Consider the following 17,822-nt stretch of genomic DNA (forward strand, 5'->3'; position numbering starts at 1 on the left):
ATCGCAGCACGACATGCACGTGCAGCATGCTGCCCGTGAAAACATGGCCCTACTTCTGCTGGTACGTCGGCCTACAAATGCAACATCTGTTCTGAAGCGCCAGTGGTCAGTCAATAGTCGAATGTCAACCAGAACAGTGAGGAATCGACTGAAATCGGCAGGAATGAAGTCAGAAGCGACATCAAACGTCCCCTCCTTGCCGACCATAGTCGGAGAATTCGTTTAGCATGGTGTTTGGCCCATATATATCGGAATCTGAGGACTTGAGGAAGAATCCATTGGTCCTACTCTATGTTACAGATAGCCGATTGAGCGTTGTGAGCCATAATGATACACGCCCTCGAACATAAGACCTACAACCCCGTATGGGTGAGGTTCAGTAAAGGTTTGGGGTTGCCTGTCACACGATTGTAAGCGGGGTCTTGTCACCATCCAGTGAAATCTCAATGTGATCGGTACATCCGTAACGTCCTGCAACCAGATGTAATTCAAAATTTCTACAACCACCCACTCGTCACCCGAGCTGTGTACATGGATGACGAAGCAGGGCCACATCTTTCCTGAGCAGTAACAGCTTATCCCCAGAATGACACCGTGACGACACTGCCGTTGACTGCAATCAGCCCTGACCTGAACCCATTGGAGCATATTTGGGACATCTTGGGGCGTCGAGTACTGGCACTGGACCTACCAATACAGAGTCTGGTTCAATTGGAGGCACCCTTCACCGGGAACGGCTGCAGTTGCCTATTTAGCAAATCAGAGGACTTACTTGAGGGATGAGATAAAGGCTGGCAGTTGTCATCCGGGCAGCTTGTGGGTTTACCCGCTATTGATGGTTTGTGTCATGAATGTCATCTTTGGACTGAAAATGACATTTTTCATCATTAATCATGATTTGGAAGTGTGTTCCTGACTCCATCCCGCCATACTTATTGTGGTAACATTGCACAAATACACTGCCTCTGAGTTTTTGTTCGTATCATGATTAAAATCTCTAAACAGGATAATGATTTATTTTTCTTATTGTCAGAGATGCCTTCTTGCAAACCACATAAGTCTTTCCTACCTTGTGTTACCAGGGTTTTAAAACTAACGCTCGTAGGGCCAGTCAATCTAATCTTTGTGTATAGTAATGTACGTTGGTTTGGTATAAGTGTATGGTGAGGCAAGTGTATGCAGATATGTGTATATATAACAGTGTATGCAGTGACATGTAGGCTGGTCTATATAATCCGCATTTGATGGGTGCAAGGCCATGTGGGAGCTGCGGGTCAGAAAGGATCTCGAGTGTATCATGCGAGTGAACTGAGGATAGTTTTACCTGGATTTGTCACGTGCCTGCATAGTGGCTTGGATCATTTGTGCAGGCTTTTATTCACTGAGTCGTTCCACATTCGAATATTTAGAGGTCGAGCTGATAAAAGTTGAATTTTGTTGACAATGGCGTTACAAACCCTCTGACGCATTCTTACCTCAAGCCTCAGTGGTGTAATTGTGAATGCTTCCCCGGTCAAGATAACATTGTACGCGACGGTAAACCACATTTCACCTCACCCCTTACAGTGACAGGAAGAAGGCATTGTCGGGTTGTGAGGCCGGTGGGAATCACGTGATGTGCTTCTCCTTAAATGTTTGATATCTCTTTGGGATTGAAGTTAAAAATACATTATGTGATTTGTTGCTTTTCAGATTGTAAGGGAGGATCGTCATGGTATTACAGATAGACGATGTTACTTAGGATAATAAATACATTTATCATCTGGTGGTTATATCCAGATTGGTGAAACAATCTGATATTACTTGTTTGAGACTTTACTATGGTGAGCTGTGCGTTCATATGAGTCATTGAGGAAGGTAGAAACCACGATAAATGACTATTATTAATGATGATGACTTTTTTTTACAGTCCCATGTCAACAACGCCTTCCCTCCACAACCACATATCCCAAATCATCATCTATCCGAAACTAATCACTAATCATTATTACACACAGATAATATCTCAGCCAGGGCCTTGACTCCGACGTATATACTTGGATTGTAAATAGGCACCACACAGTTTTTTTTATTATTCCTCATTTAAGGCGATTATTCTAAGCATCTTTCGAAACCTACAATTGTTTTCTTTGAAAGGAGGAGAAATGTATTTTCTCTGAAAGGAGACAACACAGGAGAATTTCACAATCCTGTCAGAACATTCAGCATGTCCCGTGATGGTCTGAGGATAAATTATTCATTTCCAGAAATTTCTGGAATAGGTGACTTCTTTTTATAAATCCCAAGTCCGTTTATAAACAAATACTGCAAAGTCAGGCTAGTCAATGGTAAGGATGAAACATGAAGCGTTCATATCAAGGTGGTGCGTCATTTACAGTATGTTAATCCTTTTTGAAAATGGTATCTTGGACACTTTGGGAAATGATACACTTGCACGCATAAATATGCAAGCGCATGCATGAATCGAACGGGGCGTTGAGGTTAAACTCGTGCCATTGTGACTTGATCGGACAAGGCATTTGAAAGACACGGGGAGACTAGGCCATGCACCTTGGGTCAGGACCTGACGCGATATATCTTCAGGACAAAGAAGCTATTTTTATGTGTGTCGCACTTTAGCAAATTATTTGTACTGGAGAAAAAGTTTACTTTTCACCACTGTGAAGTAACTTGAAATGTCTAAATTATGATTTCAGCTATAAATATGAGACTTTTAACTCCAGGGCGATTTCAGTTAACATTTTGAGTGAGTGAGTGAGTTGGTTTTACGCCGCCTTTAGCAATATTCCAGCAATATCATGGGGGGGGGGGGGGGGGGGGGGGGGGCACCAGAAATGGGCTTCACACATTGTACCCATGTCGGGAATCGAACACGGGTCTTCGGCGTGACGAGCGAACGCTTTAATCACTAGGCTACCCGACCGCCCCTGTTAACATTTTGTGGATAAGGTGTTGGGATGAGTCCATTGGTCGTGTCAGGATTCGCTGATTCTATATTTCTATCCAAGTTTTGGTTCTCGGTTCGTCAGAACCCTTCCCGATCTCGCGGATTCACCAAAGGGGTAAACGTCTTTGAGCAGAGTCACCTTGAACTTTCCAAATGCTGCTGACAGTGACAATTTGCAACCGTCGCAACATGATTTCAACTTTTCCAAATGATTAATTTACGAAATGATTAATACTTTCACCCTATAAATTTGTCAACGAAGGTGACTTGCATTAGATGTTCTTAAGAAAATATCACAGGAATGTTCGGAAGTATTAGATATTTGGTCTAAATTCAAACAAGAACACATTCTTTTCAGTTTCATCACAACCCGGGGACAGGGCGCCGCGATTCGCTGTGCAGGGTTGCGTCCCTTCGGAACGCCAGAAACCAATGATTGTAGGTTCGAATCCCGGTTCGCCCCAATAATGTTTCTAGGTTTGTCGGCACCTTACCCGTGCTCGTAGGTTTCGCCGAAGTGGACGTCTGAGACCTGCATCACTTCGGGCTTTCTTCCCACATTAAGCTGACAAGAATAATGTTAAAAGCGGCGTTAAACCCAACTCAAACATCACAACCCAGCTCAAGTTGTGTTTACTTATTTGTTTGTTGTTGCTGCATTCAGCAATGTTCCAGTTATATGACGGTGGTTTGCAAATAATCGTGTTTAAACCAGATCCGGTGATTCACATCTTGAGCATAGGTCTACGCAATTGGGATTCGATGACATGCATCAATTGAGCCAACAAGCCTGATCACCGAATTCCGTTAGTCGCCTCTTACGGCAAACATGTTTTTTCAGTTTTTGAAGATCAATTCGAACCCGGGTCTTCACGGGTACTCAACAAGTGACCGAGGCAATCTTATACACGCACATATGTCCTAGTTTTGATGAGCCCAAAGGTTTAGAAAATATATGACAAGTCATGCAAATTTTTTATTCATTCATCATCAGTCTATCGCTTATACAACAATGTAGAACTACTTTTACTTAAAAGTTTGAATAACGTGATCAAACAGCTAGAAAACGACGCACTCAGAAGCTTAACAATATACATTACAAAAAGACAATAACAGATATATAATAGGAAGTCAAATATATGTTGGATTATTTGAAAACATTCATAAACATCTTGCAGCGCACTCACAGTTTCTACTGAAAGTCAAGATCTGATAGCTTCCGCCACATTGCCCCAGAAAACGTCCTTCCCAACGGGGTCTTCTGGATATTCCAGATAATTGTTGTTTCGTATCATCACCGAGATATCCTTCCATAAACACCTGATTGGTGCATATTTATACATAACAACAACCAATGTGTTATGGCGACGATCATTCCCTTCTATGCGGGCCATATTGAAGACGAACTCCCCCCAGTGGCTATCCAGGAAAGACGGTGACAAAACGATCAGCGTCTTCTGGCTCCTTCTTATGACGTCAACAATGGTGTCAGCTATTTGATCACCTGGAGTGGAGTCTCTGTCGTGTATCCACACTCGCAGTTCCCGATTCGTTTCAAGCTCTGGGAGCAAGGAGCCAGTGACAAATACCCTATCTTTGGACGCATACGAAACAAAAACATCGTACTGGAACGCACCCCTACCATCATCGTCTACAGCGTGTTGAACTCGATACTTGCTTCTACTTACATAGTAGAGGTACCTTATCTTCCATCTGTGGCGATAACCAATGGTAACGCCAATGGTTCCAAGGATAAATATGAAAAGGGACAACGAGGTGGCCACTGCTATCACGTTTCCAAGGTTACACCTTTTGCTGAGGGTTTGAATAATAGCATCAAAATTGGACAAAGGAATCTCATGGCCAGGTTCAAGTTCACAAGTCATATGTTCGAGGCCATGTATACGATGTTTGTTTTCACTCAACCATTTTAAGAAGTCCACCCCCTGACATGTGCATGATATTGGATTGAACTGTAGGTACAATTTTAACTTGGGTAAATTGTCCAAATTTCTCAGAACATCTGGAGACAACATTTGTATTTTGTTCCCTGACAGGTGAAGCTGTTTCAGAGTGATGGGGAGGTCAACTTCAAATGACTGCAGATAGTTATCATTCAGGTTTATCACCTCAACGCTCCTCAGTCCTGTGAATATGTGTCTTGGTAGGAATGCAATTCTATTCATTGAAAGGTCAATGATACGGGCTTTGGTTAGCCTGAGAAACATATACCCCTTTGTATCTTTTGCTAGAGCTCCTCCAAGGATGTTGTTTGTAAGGTTCAGTTTGGAAACTGAATTGTTTTCAGAGAAGTAATTCATTCCAATTTCTTCAAGGATGTTGTTCGAGAAGTCATAAAACTCGACTTTTTCAAGACCAGCGATGGGTCCGTGCAGGGCTGTAAAGAAGTTATTATCAACAATTATTTGTTTGATGTTATTGCGCATAAGGCCCCCTGGAGTGATTTCACCTCTGAAATAACATTCTGACGCAATAAGAATTTCAAGCTTTGGAGGAACGGATATATATGCCGAGAGAAAGTATGGAACTGACTTGGCACTTCGCTTAAAAAATGGCATTGGTTTCATTTTGTTAATTTCAGAAACATCTAGAACCTTCAAGTTCTCAAGTTCATTCCCTAACATCATGTACTGTCCATACTGAAATTTATTAGCACGAACTGATAATGTCTCAATACTTTTCGGCAAAGAAGAAACAGCTTCAGATTGTACTACAATGATTCCATTTCCGTCCATGTAGAGCTCCTTCAGCGTTGTGTTTGCAAGGTGCTTAATGTGGTTGGCTTCCAAGTGCGTGCATACATCATACACACGGTATATGCGGTTAATTTTCAGTTTTTCTAAAGACGAATGTTGTAGTCCATAGGTAGCATTGGTGAAGTTGGTGAAGCCAAGATTGTCATTGTCTGACATGTCTATTGATTTAAGAAGTTTCATTGGTTGAAATGTAAGGAGGTCTGAGTTACGGATGCGACAGTTGCTGATGTTAAGATGTTGAACTGTTGGTACATTTGTGAATGTGGTGTTCTGCAGCACGGGTAGATAACAGTACGTCATATACCCTGATAAAGTCAGATTCCTCAGATTCCTCAATTGACCAAATCCAGGACCAAAGTCAGTCGGAAGTCCATCAAGATACAGCACCTTCAAGGATGTCAAGTGTTGAAAACTCTGGTCTGGGTATGTGTCGTGAGGGTGGACTCTGTTGTCAACGTTATCCACGATACTTAATTCTTCTAATTCCGTGAGATCCTTGAACACGTTCGGGTGATACGTTTGCGAGTCCAGCACCAACTGATTGAACTGTAGGTTTAGCTTCTTCAGCTTTGAGATTCCTTTAAAGCCATTTTCATGGATCGTGACGATCGAATTATGAGAGAGGTCAAGAGCTCGAAGATGAGGGAAACGTTGAAACATCTGTTCTGTCAGATTCGTCACCTCGTTGTTGCTGAGAAGTAATGTCGTGGTATTGACGGGAAGCTGAACAGGAAGGCCCTTTAAGCGCAGTCCCATGCAGTTGACCATTACCCCTTTGTAACTTATGTCTGTGTCACACGTGCATAGGGAACACACGTGAGGGGTCTTCATTCCATCAGCGAAAAGCAAACATGCCAAGGATACGTACATGCATGTAGCTATACATGCAAGGGAACCCATCTGTAACCGGAACAAACATGTGTTTGAAAACGCTTGAAACACTGGAAAAGTGTTTGCAAGTACTAGCTGCAATAGACACAACGCTTTCAATGCCATATAAGGCCCCATCAAGAATTACATACCGCCACCTATTCACAGTGTGGTAAATATGTTTAAAGGATTTCAAATGTTGAAGGGGGACACGGGTGGCCCAGTCGTCTTAGGCGCCGCAATTCGCTGTGCAGAGTTGCGTCCCTTGAGCACGCCAGAAACCTATGATTGTTGGTTCGAATACCGGTTCGCCCCGATTATGTTTCTAGGATTGTCAGCACCATACCCGTGCTCGTGGGTTTTACAGAAGCGGTAAACGTCTAGGACCTGCATCTCTTCGGGCTTTCGTTCCAAATTAAGCTGACACGTCGTGATATAACTGGAATACTGTTAAAAGCGTCGTTAAACACAACTAACTCACTCACTCAGGTGTTGAAGATTGTGTGGGAATTACGACTGGGTGTGTTCTCATTGCTACGTGTACTCCAATGACTAACAATGACTTGAGACGTGTGACTATGTTTCGTTGGTATTATGCAGAATCCAACACAAGGTGGTTGGACTGTAAAAATGTGAAGTCCAAACAATTTAATCATGTCAAGTATTAGAGCGTATCACCTAGATTGTGGGTCATAGTATGTTCAGCCTGTTTACTGCACAAGCGGCGTGGTGTGTGAACTGGAGTTATAGTTGATCAGATGGATAGAGGTATAGATTATCAGATGAATAGTCTAATAGTTGATCGGCTGGAAAGTTATAGTTGATCAGATGAATTGTGGTATAGTTGATCAGATGGATAGAGGTATAGATTATCAGATGAATAGTGTAATAGTTGATCGGCTGGAAAGTTATAGTTGATCAGATGAATTGAGGTATAGTTGATCAGATGGATAGAGGTATAGATTATCAGATGAATAGTGTAATAGTTGATCGGCTGGAAAGTTATAGTTGATCAAATGAATTGAGGTATAGTTGAGCAGATGGATAAAGGCATAATTGAGCAGAGGGATTGAGGTTTGGGGGAGTGTGATGGGAAGGACATGGGTCAAAATAGAGACATTTTGGGTTAGCTTGGGTTTAGAGGCTCCGGCTTCTAAAATATTTTTCCTAAATCCACTTAAACTCTTATTTGAACAAAGGGGATTTTCTGATTGTTTGTTTGTTTGTTTGTTGTTTAACGCCGCACTTGGCAATATTCCAGCTATATGATGGCGGTCTGTAAATAATCGAGACTGGATCAGACAATCCAGTGATTGATATCATGAGCATCGATCTACGCCACTGGGATACGATCACATGTATCAACCAAGTCAGCGAACCTGACCACCCGATCCCGTTAGTCGCCTCTTACGACAAGCGTAGCTACCTCTTACGGCACCAAAGACCTATTCTACCCCGGATATTCACGAGTTGATTTTCTGATTGAAAAAATTTATGTTCCAGATAATGACAAAACAATCAATCTGTTTTTTTATGTTTTATAAAAAATCGGCTTCTCCTTTAGAACGGTTACTCAAATCGACGTTCTTTGTGTCTGTATCTAATCTTACTAACCCCTAGCAAGAAGGCAACTCGTCTCAACGCCGATGCGATTGCCTTTATCAGAGTTCAGAATCATTTTATGTATATATGCAAGACACTGGACACATAGTAATCATTCAACAACACATATTATGAACAATTGTAAATTAAGAACGTAGCATACGGAGAAAACACACCAACCTTGCACCCTTGAAGACGCTGCAGATAAATAGGCCAGGCGTAATCTTTCTAACCACAGTCCTGTTAGAAAAACCCTATCGTCTGTCGATTTTGTAGCCAAAAAACTTTGTTTTGCATTGAGTGCGTGACGTGAGGATGGTCACGGCTATATGTCACTGTGCTCCGACCACATTTAGTAAATCAAATGCTCAAAGGACCCGTGTGGATTACAGGTGCGAATATAGGTCCCCAGCAGCCTATGCTTGTCGTAAATGGCACTTAAATGGTTCGGCTTGTCAGGTTCGGCGACTTGGCTGTCTTGTCATGTCATCGTGTCTCCTTGCGTTGATCGATGTTCAGGTCAATCACTGGTCCGGATTTGATCATTTACAGATCGCTGTCCGATAGCTGGAATATTGCTGAGCGCGGTGTAGCGATATGATTGCTTTGAGGGACAGTGGCATGAAAGGAAGGGAATATGTGAGGATGGGTTTAAGCCACTTTTATTCATAAATATCACTGTTGCGATGCTCGTGGTAAACGTCTAAGGTATGTATCACTTCCGGCATAATTCCCACATCAAGCGGGGGACACGGGGGTAAATCCAAGGCGCCGCGATTCGCTGTGCAGAGTTGCATCCATTTGGCACGCCAGAAACCTATGATTGTGGGTTCGAATCCCGGTTCGCCCCAATTATGTTTGTAGGTTTTGTCAGCATCATTACCGTGCTTGTGGGTTTCTCCGAAGTGGTAAACGTCTGGGACCTGCATTACTTCGGGCTTTCCTCCCATATTAAGCTGACACGCCGTGATATAACTGGAACATTATTAAAAGCGGCGTTAAGCCGAACTCACTCACTCACTCACTCCCAGATCAAGCTGACACGTCCTGATTAAACTGTTCAAAGCGGTGATATACTGCCTCACTCACATGTACACAATATAATAAAACTATGCTTGATACAGATGCAGTTCGAAAGCAAAAATCACAAAACTGTTCAAAATGTTCTTTTTGAAATTTCCTAACGACTATTCGACATGAGTCATGGATGTGAAACGTCTCTTCGCAGAGTCAGCTACGGCGATATAGACAGGGGCCTACATCGAAGGCCACAAGCGCTGGTAAAATACCTGTGGGGTGCCGTTTTTGACAGATTGTCAAACGTGGGAGACAGTTCACGTATTTTTAATCCCGGATTCACATTATTTGTATCCGTTTCTAAATACGATTTTTTCACTCTCCTTTTGAACGTATAGGTGCAATCTTATCGCAGCATCTCTATTCGCAATCTATGTGTCTTTCCTGCCAGCGTGTTGTCTTGACAGAATGTACATTGTCGTATTTCAGAACGTCTGATTGATAGGAAAGATAATAAAAAATAGTTAGATATTGTCAGCCCATTTATTACCTCACTTTTCATTTTTCTTCAATGGTTTATAGTTACAATCTTGCAACAAAAGTTTATGTCCTCGTTTCACTGTCCTTTCAAGCTTCAACACACACACACACACACACACGCACGCACGCACGCACGCACGCGCACACGCACACACACACTGTGTTGCTGCATTACTGTGTTGCCGCGCTTCTGTGTTGTGTTGCTGCATTACTGTGTTGCTGTGCGACTGTGTTGCTGCATTACGGTGTTGCTGTATTAATGTGTTGCTGCATTACTGTGTTGCTGTGCGACTGTGTTGCTGCGTAACGGTGTTGCTAAATTACTGTGTTGCTCATTACTGTGTTGCTGCATTACTGTGTTGCTGCATTACTCTGTTGCTGCATTACTGTGTTGCTCATTACTGTGTTGCTCATTACTGTGTTGCTCATTACTGTGTTGCTGCATTACTGTGTTGCTCATTACTGTGTTGCTGCATTACTGTGTTGCTGCATTACTGTGTTGCTGCATTTCTGTGTTGCTCATTACTGTGTTGCTGCATTACTGTGTTGCTGCGTTACTGTGTTGCTGCATTACTCTGTTGCTGCATTACTGTGTTGCTCATTACTGTGTTGCTCATTACTGTGTTGCTCATTACTGTGTTGCTGCATTACTGTGTTGCTGCATTACTGTGTTGCTCATTACTGTGTTGCTCATTACTGTGTTGCTCATTACTGTGTTGCTGCATTACTGTGTTGCTGCGTTACTGTGTTGCTGCATTACTCTGTTGCTGCATTACTGTGTTGCTCATTACTGTGTTGCTCATTACTGTGTTGCTGCATTACTGTGTTGCTGCGTTACTGTGTTGCTGCATTACTCTGTTGCTGCATTACTGTGTTGCTCATTACTGTGTTGCTCATTACTGTGTTGCTCATTACTGTGTTGCTCATTACTGTGTTGCTGCATTACTGTGTTGTTGCGCTACTTTGTTGTTGCGCTACTGTGTTGCTGCGCTACTGTGTTGCTGCATTACTGTGTTTCTGCATAGCCTGTGCCTTTAGTTGCATTAGCAAATGAAGAGTTTTCTTTAAACTTTATTGTCTCTTTGAATATTGGTGATAGGAAATTTGATTTTTTTCTAAAAATAGATTGAGATGGTATACCCATTCTATTCGTTTATTCTCAAAAGATGTACTTGAGCAAAAGCCTTCTAAAGTATTATGGGTTTTTTAATCTTCCCGAAGCAAGGGCGTTAACTGACTATAAAAGTCCAGTTTCCATCCTTGCCGAACAAGGCTGGGATTTACATGGCTCGATCGTAGCGACACCCTTCTATGTCCCTCCTACTGACCAATCAAATTCCACCTCTCACATCACTTGCAATTGTTTCAAACAAAATGGCAGCGCCAAGTCAAGACGATCTGATCGATAATGCATAGTTCAGACCAGGAGCCATTGAACCAATCAGAGCTCTGCTCTCCTTCACTGCCGATTAGCTTGACACAAGGGCGCCATCTTGTCCCCTAAGCGCTAATGTTATCCAAGGCCTATCAGCCGCTTGTTATAGTGTGGTCATTGCACAAAGGCGACTTTTTAATTAATTTAGTGAATCACGATATATTACAAACAGTGCCTTTCTTTTGACCGCGTTGGTACAAGCAAACCATTTGAAGTCTTTAATATGGACGGACATTTTGGCGTACGTTTATACGCGCGCCAATTGGAACCCGCCATGGCTGCTTTCATCTATATTTTAATTTAATTTACGGTAGTTGTTTGCGTCGGATTCGAGATTTCGTTCCACGAACCGAGGCAGGAGAGGTTTATTGTATTGGAGATGCGGAAAAAAACTACGAAACACTGAAAAGAAACCTTGAGAACTGTCAGTGACTTACCGACGCAAGTTGGAGCAAGCAGTGTTACTTATTCCTCCTGACTGCTGTTATTGTACGTGTATGGGTGAGCAGTCTTTTGCGTGTTATGGTAATATTATGTAACAGGATCTATATTGTAATAAAACGGGACCTACCTCGCGAAGTGCATCAGATCACTTGAGAACTATGATTAAGAATACGAAAAGATTTGCAAAACACCTGTCGACGCTCAGTTGGCGGCCCACATGCATTGCAAATCCTTCAGTCATGGATGTAAAAATTCTGAGCTGCAGTTTCTCGAGGATGAATGAATCAGAGTTGTTCAGGAGGATTGATTCTATACCCCAGATTTGACAATCTTATAGGTTTACTGGCTTGATGAATGTTTTGGATAATTTGGAAGCAGGAGTTATATGTATATCTTGGTTAAAAATGGAGACTGAAGCTTGTGGTAGGCCTAAGGGCCTTTTTAGGGAGAGGTTTAGCACTATTTTTAAGTTTACTATTTGCTTCAAATGTAATTCCTAAGAAATTATAACTATCAATAACTGGTATTTTGTATCACCAACGGTCAAAGTATTTTTGTAATTTTACTTGAATTGTCAAACACAACATTTTTTATTTTGTCTCTATTAATCTTTAGGTTATTTGTTACAGAAAATACACGCCCATCAAGTAACGAGGGGCGTTCAATAAGTTTTGCAACTTCAATATAAGACCCAGTCGCAGAATATCTTTTGCACTTTTATTTTTCAATATAATCTCCATTCACCTCAATACACTTATTCCATTTGTCCTTCAAGCTTTTAATACCACTTTTATAGAAATCCGCAGATTGGCCCTCTAACCACGCCTCTGTGGCAGCCTTTATGTCCTTGTCATCCTGGAAGCGACTTCCATGTACGGCAGATTTCATTTGCCGGAACAGGAAATAGTCACTGGGGGCTAAGTCTGGACTGTACAGTTAAATCACCCACCCTACAGCCCAGACGTAGCAAGTTCAACACATATGTGACTAAATGCTAGCGTCTTCTACCTCTGGGGCGGTCGTGTAGCCTAGTGGTTAAAGCGTTCGCTCGTCACGCCGAAGACCCGGGTTCGATTCCCGACATGGGTACAATGTGTGAAGCCCATTTCTGGTGTCCCCCGCCGTGATATTGCTGGAATATTGCTAAAAGCGGCGTAAAACCAAACTCACTCACTCACTACCTCTGTATTTGGTAAAGGTTATATTTGTGGCCTTATATTATGATTGTACTGTTAATAGACATTTTAACGTTTGATATGTGTCTTTCACTTTGTGATTTTATCCTATAACTACCATCCTTTCATCTACTGACTTCGCTTGAAAAGGGGAAATCCAACTCACTCAGCCAACAATCTGCATACATTTAAACCACGTGGTCTAATGTAGACTGAGAGGCACTGGTGCTCTACATGGTCCGGCTATGCAGTGTGGGTAATATGTCAGAAGGTATCTGATTACCTGATTTTGATGGCATCTCTTCATTTTGCCCATGAGTATTAATAGATCACACTGTAATCTAACTAAATTACTGTCCAGGGTCGTATCAAACCAAACCCAACCACTCATGAATTGACGCTTGTTCTTGGTATATTACCAGTATGTTTCTTAGCGTTCCGGATCCGTGAAGAACCGGGGTAGAATAGGCCTTCAAACACCCATGCTTGTCGTAAGAGGTGACTGACGTGAAAAGGTGGTCAGGCTTGCTGACTTGGTTGACGCATGTCATCGATCCCAATTGTGTGGATCGATGCTCATGCTATTAATCACTAGATTGTCGCCTCTTACGACAAGCACAGTCGCCTTTTACGGCAGGCATGGGTTGCTGAAGACCGATTCTACCCCGGATATAATTAGATATATGACGTCATTATAGTGACGTATGGCGTAGAACGAACATTGCATGACTTACTTTGTTTCTTCAGGATTGCCCACGTCATGTTAGCTTATGAAGTTGCTGTGCTATATGCTTCCAATGGATGCCATGTGATCGTGAAGTACCATGGTATAAAACAACTGCTCGAGCATATAGTGTCAGACGAAGAGAAAAACACACCCACGTTCATAAAAAACAATGAACAAAACACAAACACTTTCCTCTGAAACACGTGTTATTCAAAATGGCGGACCGGAATTAAGAAACACAAACGCTGTTTTTTAACAGAGCGATGTAGCTGAAGATTGACACTTTTTTAACAAGAGTATATCCATCTATGTATCGACAGGACTCAGTGATAAACATGCTTAAACACAGTCATAACTTTTGTTGAATTTAGCTGGTAGGAAATTGCTAATAAGGGAAAGGAAACTACCATTATCCAAAGCCAATTTACCATCATATTTGTAATTCACTCGATGATAATTAATATTCGTGTATGATATTCTGTGATATTTTCAAACATTCGATAGTGTATGGCATAAAGGCATATTATTCAACACTATGGTATTACTGATACATTATTAGCTTGATGTCGTGGTTGTCTTTCAGATAATTGCCAGAAAGTATTTAATAATGGTAGCTTATAGTAATCAGTTCATCATAGCAGGGGTCCCACAAGGCTCTGTCCTGGGGCCGTTCCTATTTCTAGTTTACATGAATCACATTACTGATCAGCTTCAAAATATTTCTTGGTTATTCGCCGGTGATACATGTATAGGAACTTCCTCTACTGATAGGGGTTTAATTGAAGATGTTTTAAATCAAGACTCACTCTCCCTTCATCAGTTGGCAAGGACATGGCTTGTAAATTTTAATCCAACTTAGACAAAATATACGCTTTTTAGTCACAAACAGGTACGGAATTATCCAACTATTTGTTATACTAACAGTGTCATTGAACATGTAGAAACTCACTAACACCTATGTCACTTTATCTCAAGATACGAAATGAACTTAACATGTTTCAATTATTGCTAGGTCAAACAGGACAAATTGTTTCAGCTATGGTAAACTTAAATACAAATTAAGTAGATACAAATCTGTCAAAATTCTGTCTGACGTTTATATGACTTTTCATGAATACTCATCTGAGGTGTGGGCCAACGGTCTGCCTATAATGAAAATACGCTTGAATTAGTACTTTTTGGTGCTGCTAGGGCTGTTACAGGTTTGACCAAATTTGCCTCAAGAGAACGTTAAATATTTCGAAATGGACTGGCTGCCATTAAATGAGAGACGAACAATGACGACAGTATACAAAATAATACTGAACGAATATCCCTCATGCCTGACTGATTTGTTACCTCACAAGTGATCAACTGCTTCAAATTATAACCTGCGTAACAAACATCAATAATGACATCAGTGTTCCTTTTGCCAGACCAAGTACGTTTCAAAAGTTATTTATATTAGATTAAATAAAACAGTGGAATTCACATAATGAAAATGTTAAAAATAGTTCTTCTATTCTTCTATCTAATAGTTGAATTAAAAAATATCTCAATGTTATTTGAGCTGCATATTGTTTCAGTTATGGTGTCATGGAATGATTGTGATAATGATGATGTGATGTTGATGATGATGGTGATGATGGTGTAATAGAATGGTGATGATAATGATGGTGTAATGGAATGACGACGATGATGATGATGACGGTGTAATTGAATGATGATGATGATGATGGTGTACTGGAATGATGATGATGATGATGGTGTACAGGAATGATGATGATGATGATGATGATGATGATGATGATGATGGTGATGATGACGGTTTAATGGACTAATGATGATGATCTAATGGAATGATGATGATGTAATAGAATGATGATGGTGATGTAATGAAATGATGATGATGATGATGGTATGATGATGATGATGATGATGATGATAATGATGACGGTGTGATGGAATGATGATGATGATGATGTAATGGAATGATGATGATGATGATGATGATGATGATGATGATGATGATGATGGCATGATGATGATGATGATGATGTAATGGAATGATGACGATGGTGATGATGATGATAACGACGACGATGATGATTGTGTAATGGTGACGATGATGATGATGATAGTGTAGGGATGATGATGATGATGATGATGATGATGATGATGATGATGATAGTGCAATGGAATGATGATGATTGTGTAATGGCATAATGAATTAAACCGGGATGTTTCAGATCAGAGAATGACAAGTTTTATCACACATCTGCCCATTAGAAAAATGAATGTACATTAATTTTAAGCTTACAATGCCTGATATATTTAAGGCATTATCAAAAATAATTGGTTTACATTCCATGGATTTGAAATTGAGATATTTACTGCCGTTATCTCCTGACAGATGGGCGTGGAGTATTGATGAGTAATAAATGCAGGCTGTTGAATAACAGTAGGATAATCTTGTAATCCCCACGACAGGCGGACATGAAGTTTTAATGCGTGTTGAATTGGAGTTGTTGCATCCCACAAGGTAAGAATAAAATCTTTCGTCATCATGAATTAAATGTATGGTTAGGAAAATCTGTTTTGACACCACTCACCCTGCCCAGATTAAATTAAATTATGTATAATATAGGTGTGAAACATAACTGTGTCTTTTACGGTACAGCTTATTATAATGTCTCATACTTGATAACCATGATAACGTAATACATATGTTCATTTTAGAACACATTTATTTCAGGAACAGCTTTCTTTTTTAACTCTTTTAAAACTACGTTTTGCCGATCAAGAAGACATAGACAGTGTCATGTGTTTGTTCCCAAATTGAAACAATATGTTTACCAAGAAATCTGTACGTAAAAGAACTTAGTGTGAAACCAACAAAAAACAAACAAATGGTATAACGGGGATAAGATATCAGTTCGCTATATCCGTTAGTTCGGTGTAGAGAGTTCGTTATGTACGTAAATTATATATGATAATATATAGGACATAAATCAGGGATTTTGTAACAGTTCGTTGTATCCGTTTGTTCACTATCCGAGTTCGTTATATCCGTGTTCCACTGTACAATGTATTACAAAATTCAATAGATTTACAAATCAATATAAATTACTGCACAACAATTACAATGGCAGTACACAATAGAGTGGCATCCGTCACCACTCTCGCCCCTTTTCGTAACCTGCAAGAAGACTCGTCCCCCTATCGATGAATGTTATGTGCGAAAATACGACAAACCAATCAGAATGCGCATCTGATTTCAAGTTCTTAGTCAAAGAATCCCTCAGAAATATTTTTTGATTTTACATATGTCCTGCATCTAAAAATATACCCAAGACACATTTAAATGTGTTCAATCATACTGTAGAATTCCGCACGTTCCGATGTGTTTAAATTGCTTCTGAAATATATATATATATAATCTATGGGGAAATATATGTGAGCCATTACACAACGAGTTGACAATGCGCACGTTTGCGCTAAGACGGAACCCGGTCGCAAAAATTGCCATGAGAGGGGCACGAGTCGCTATTCGGCTTGTCCCGGATTAACACGAGTTGGTCACGAATGAATAGAGTGGTAGTAATATGATGACGGTGATGAGTGTCAAATACAAAAATACAGTAGTGACAGGAAAAGTCAGAGATATTAATGTATTCACCCACCGGCGATAGTGGTCAATCTTCCGAGAAAGGACAAAGCAGGGAATCCGGGGTTGCAAGTGATCTTCACACGAAAACTTGTGTTGGTGTAACGAATTGTGTGATAGATACGTGAGGCACGCTCTTGTCCCCTTACATGCAGTCTAACTAGCTTCAGGAAATTTCTACACAGTGCCAACACATCACAAAATATTCCACATGTTTCTATAACTTTCAGTCCACGGTTTTCCGGATGTTTACACATCACACTAGCATTCGTGACAAAAACTCCGTGTTATTCCGGGACAAGCCGAATAGCGACTCGTGCCCCTCTCATGGCCATTTTTTACGACCGGGTTCCGTCTAAGCGCAAACGGGCATACCTAATACAATTGTCAACTCGTTGCGTAATGGTTAACATATATTTCCCCATAGATTATATGTATTTCAAATGCAATTTAAAGCACATCGGGACATGCGAAGTTATGTAGTATGATTGAACACCTTTAACTGTGTCTATATTGCTAGATGCAAGACATATGTAAAATCAAAAGTTATTTCTGAGGGATTCTTTGACGAAGAATTTGAACTCATACGCGCATTCTGATTGGTTTGTCGTATTTTCGCACATAACATTCATCGATAGGGGG

The 17,822-nt window shown here is 40.9% G+C and overlaps 1 protein-coding gene across 1 annotated transcript; it reads right to left on the reverse strand.

The window, feature by feature from the left end:
• Positions 1-3,920: 3,920 nt before the first annotated feature.
• LOC124117468 (toll-like receptor 4) lies at positions 3,921-8,754 on the reverse strand. Its single transcript, XM_046479384.2, has 2 exons — positions 8,377-8,754; positions 3,921-6,624 (listed from the first exon to the last, which is right to left on the reverse strand). Exon 2 carries the CDS (start codon positions 6,622-6,624, stop codon positions 4,150-4,152), a length of 2,475 nt encoding a protein of 824 aa, XP_046335340.2. The 5' UTR covers positions 8,377-8,754; the 3' UTR covers positions 3,921-4,149.
• Positions 8,755-17,822: the final 9,068 nt, after the last annotated feature.

This window comes from Haliotis rufescens, unplaced genomic scaffold (genome assembly GCF_023055435.1).
Source record: "Haliotis rufescens isolate VD_foot unplaced genomic scaffold, xgHalRufe1.0.p SCAF_12, whole genome shotgun sequence".
Lineage (NCBI taxonomy): Eukaryota > Metazoa > Mollusca > Gastropoda > Lepetellida > Haliotidae > Haliotis > Haliotis rufescens.